This window comes from Hippocampus comes, unplaced genomic scaffold, assembly GCF_001891065.2.
Source record: "Hippocampus comes isolate QL1 unplaced genomic scaffold, H_comes_QL1_v1.1 C16663540, whole genome shotgun sequence".
Lineage (NCBI taxonomy): Eukaryota > Metazoa > Chordata > Actinopteri > Syngnathiformes > Syngnathidae > Hippocampus > Hippocampus comes.
In genome coordinates this window covers 1-661 of record NW_017836118.1, presented here as the reverse complement: position 1 = coordinate 661, position 661 = coordinate 1, and the positions used below count along the sequence as shown (strand labels likewise).

Below are 661 nucleotides of genomic sequence, written 5' to 3'. Positions count from 1 at the left end.
GTTGGCCAGCGGGGTCGTTATCCCCCATGAATAGCGAAGGTCAACTTTAACTAGTAGTATCTTAAAAAAAATAAATAAAGGTCATGGCTGCACCATTTGGGTTATTATTAATCATGAGACAATTACCCTCCACCTCCATACTGTTGACATTTTCCACCCAGTCGTCTTTCTCCAGGTCAACTCTTTCTTCAGTACAGTTCCTCAGGCTCCAACACAGTCGATACAACTGGACCCAAGACAAAACATCTCGAGTGACGCGCGGCGCTTCTTGTACAGGTTACTGTTCCATCAGCTGTTTTCGTACGTGTTTGTCGGCGATGGGTTTGGTCACGAGGGAGACGCCAAGGATGACGATGCAGGAGACCACAAAGAGGATGATGGCGAAGTAGAGGTAGTGAACGCCGCATATGATGGTGGGACAGTTACTGGGCTCCACGCAGCTGCCTGTGCCGTAAGCAAACTCTGCGATCATCCTGGATAAGCCGATGAGGAGGCCGATCATGAGCCCATAAAAGGCACCCTGTAAAACAAAGAAGTTGGAACACACACTCCCATCCCACCTCTTAAAAAGGGGAGACTACCGCCCCGGTAAGTATTCCGCCACAACTACACTACGACACTCATATATTTTAACCCTTTCATGCACCCTGTAACCTGTCCA

General features: G+C 48.6%; 1 protein-coding gene across 1 annotated transcript; it reads right to left on the bottom strand.

Moving 5' to 3' along the window:
- Nucleotides 1-15: 15 nt before the first annotated feature.
- Nucleotides 16-651, bottom strand: LOC109508855 (sodium/glucose cotransporter 1-like). The gene is made up of 2 exons (XM_019858801.1): nt 305-651; nt 16-226 (listed from the first exon to the last, which is right to left on the bottom strand). The coding sequence occupies exons 1-2, from the start codon at nt 500-502 to the stop codon at nt 62-64; spliced, it is 363 nt and encodes a 120-aa protein (XP_019714360.1). The 5' UTR covers nt 503-651; the 3' UTR covers nt 16-61.
- Between the last annotated feature and the right edge of the window lie 10 nt (nt 652-661).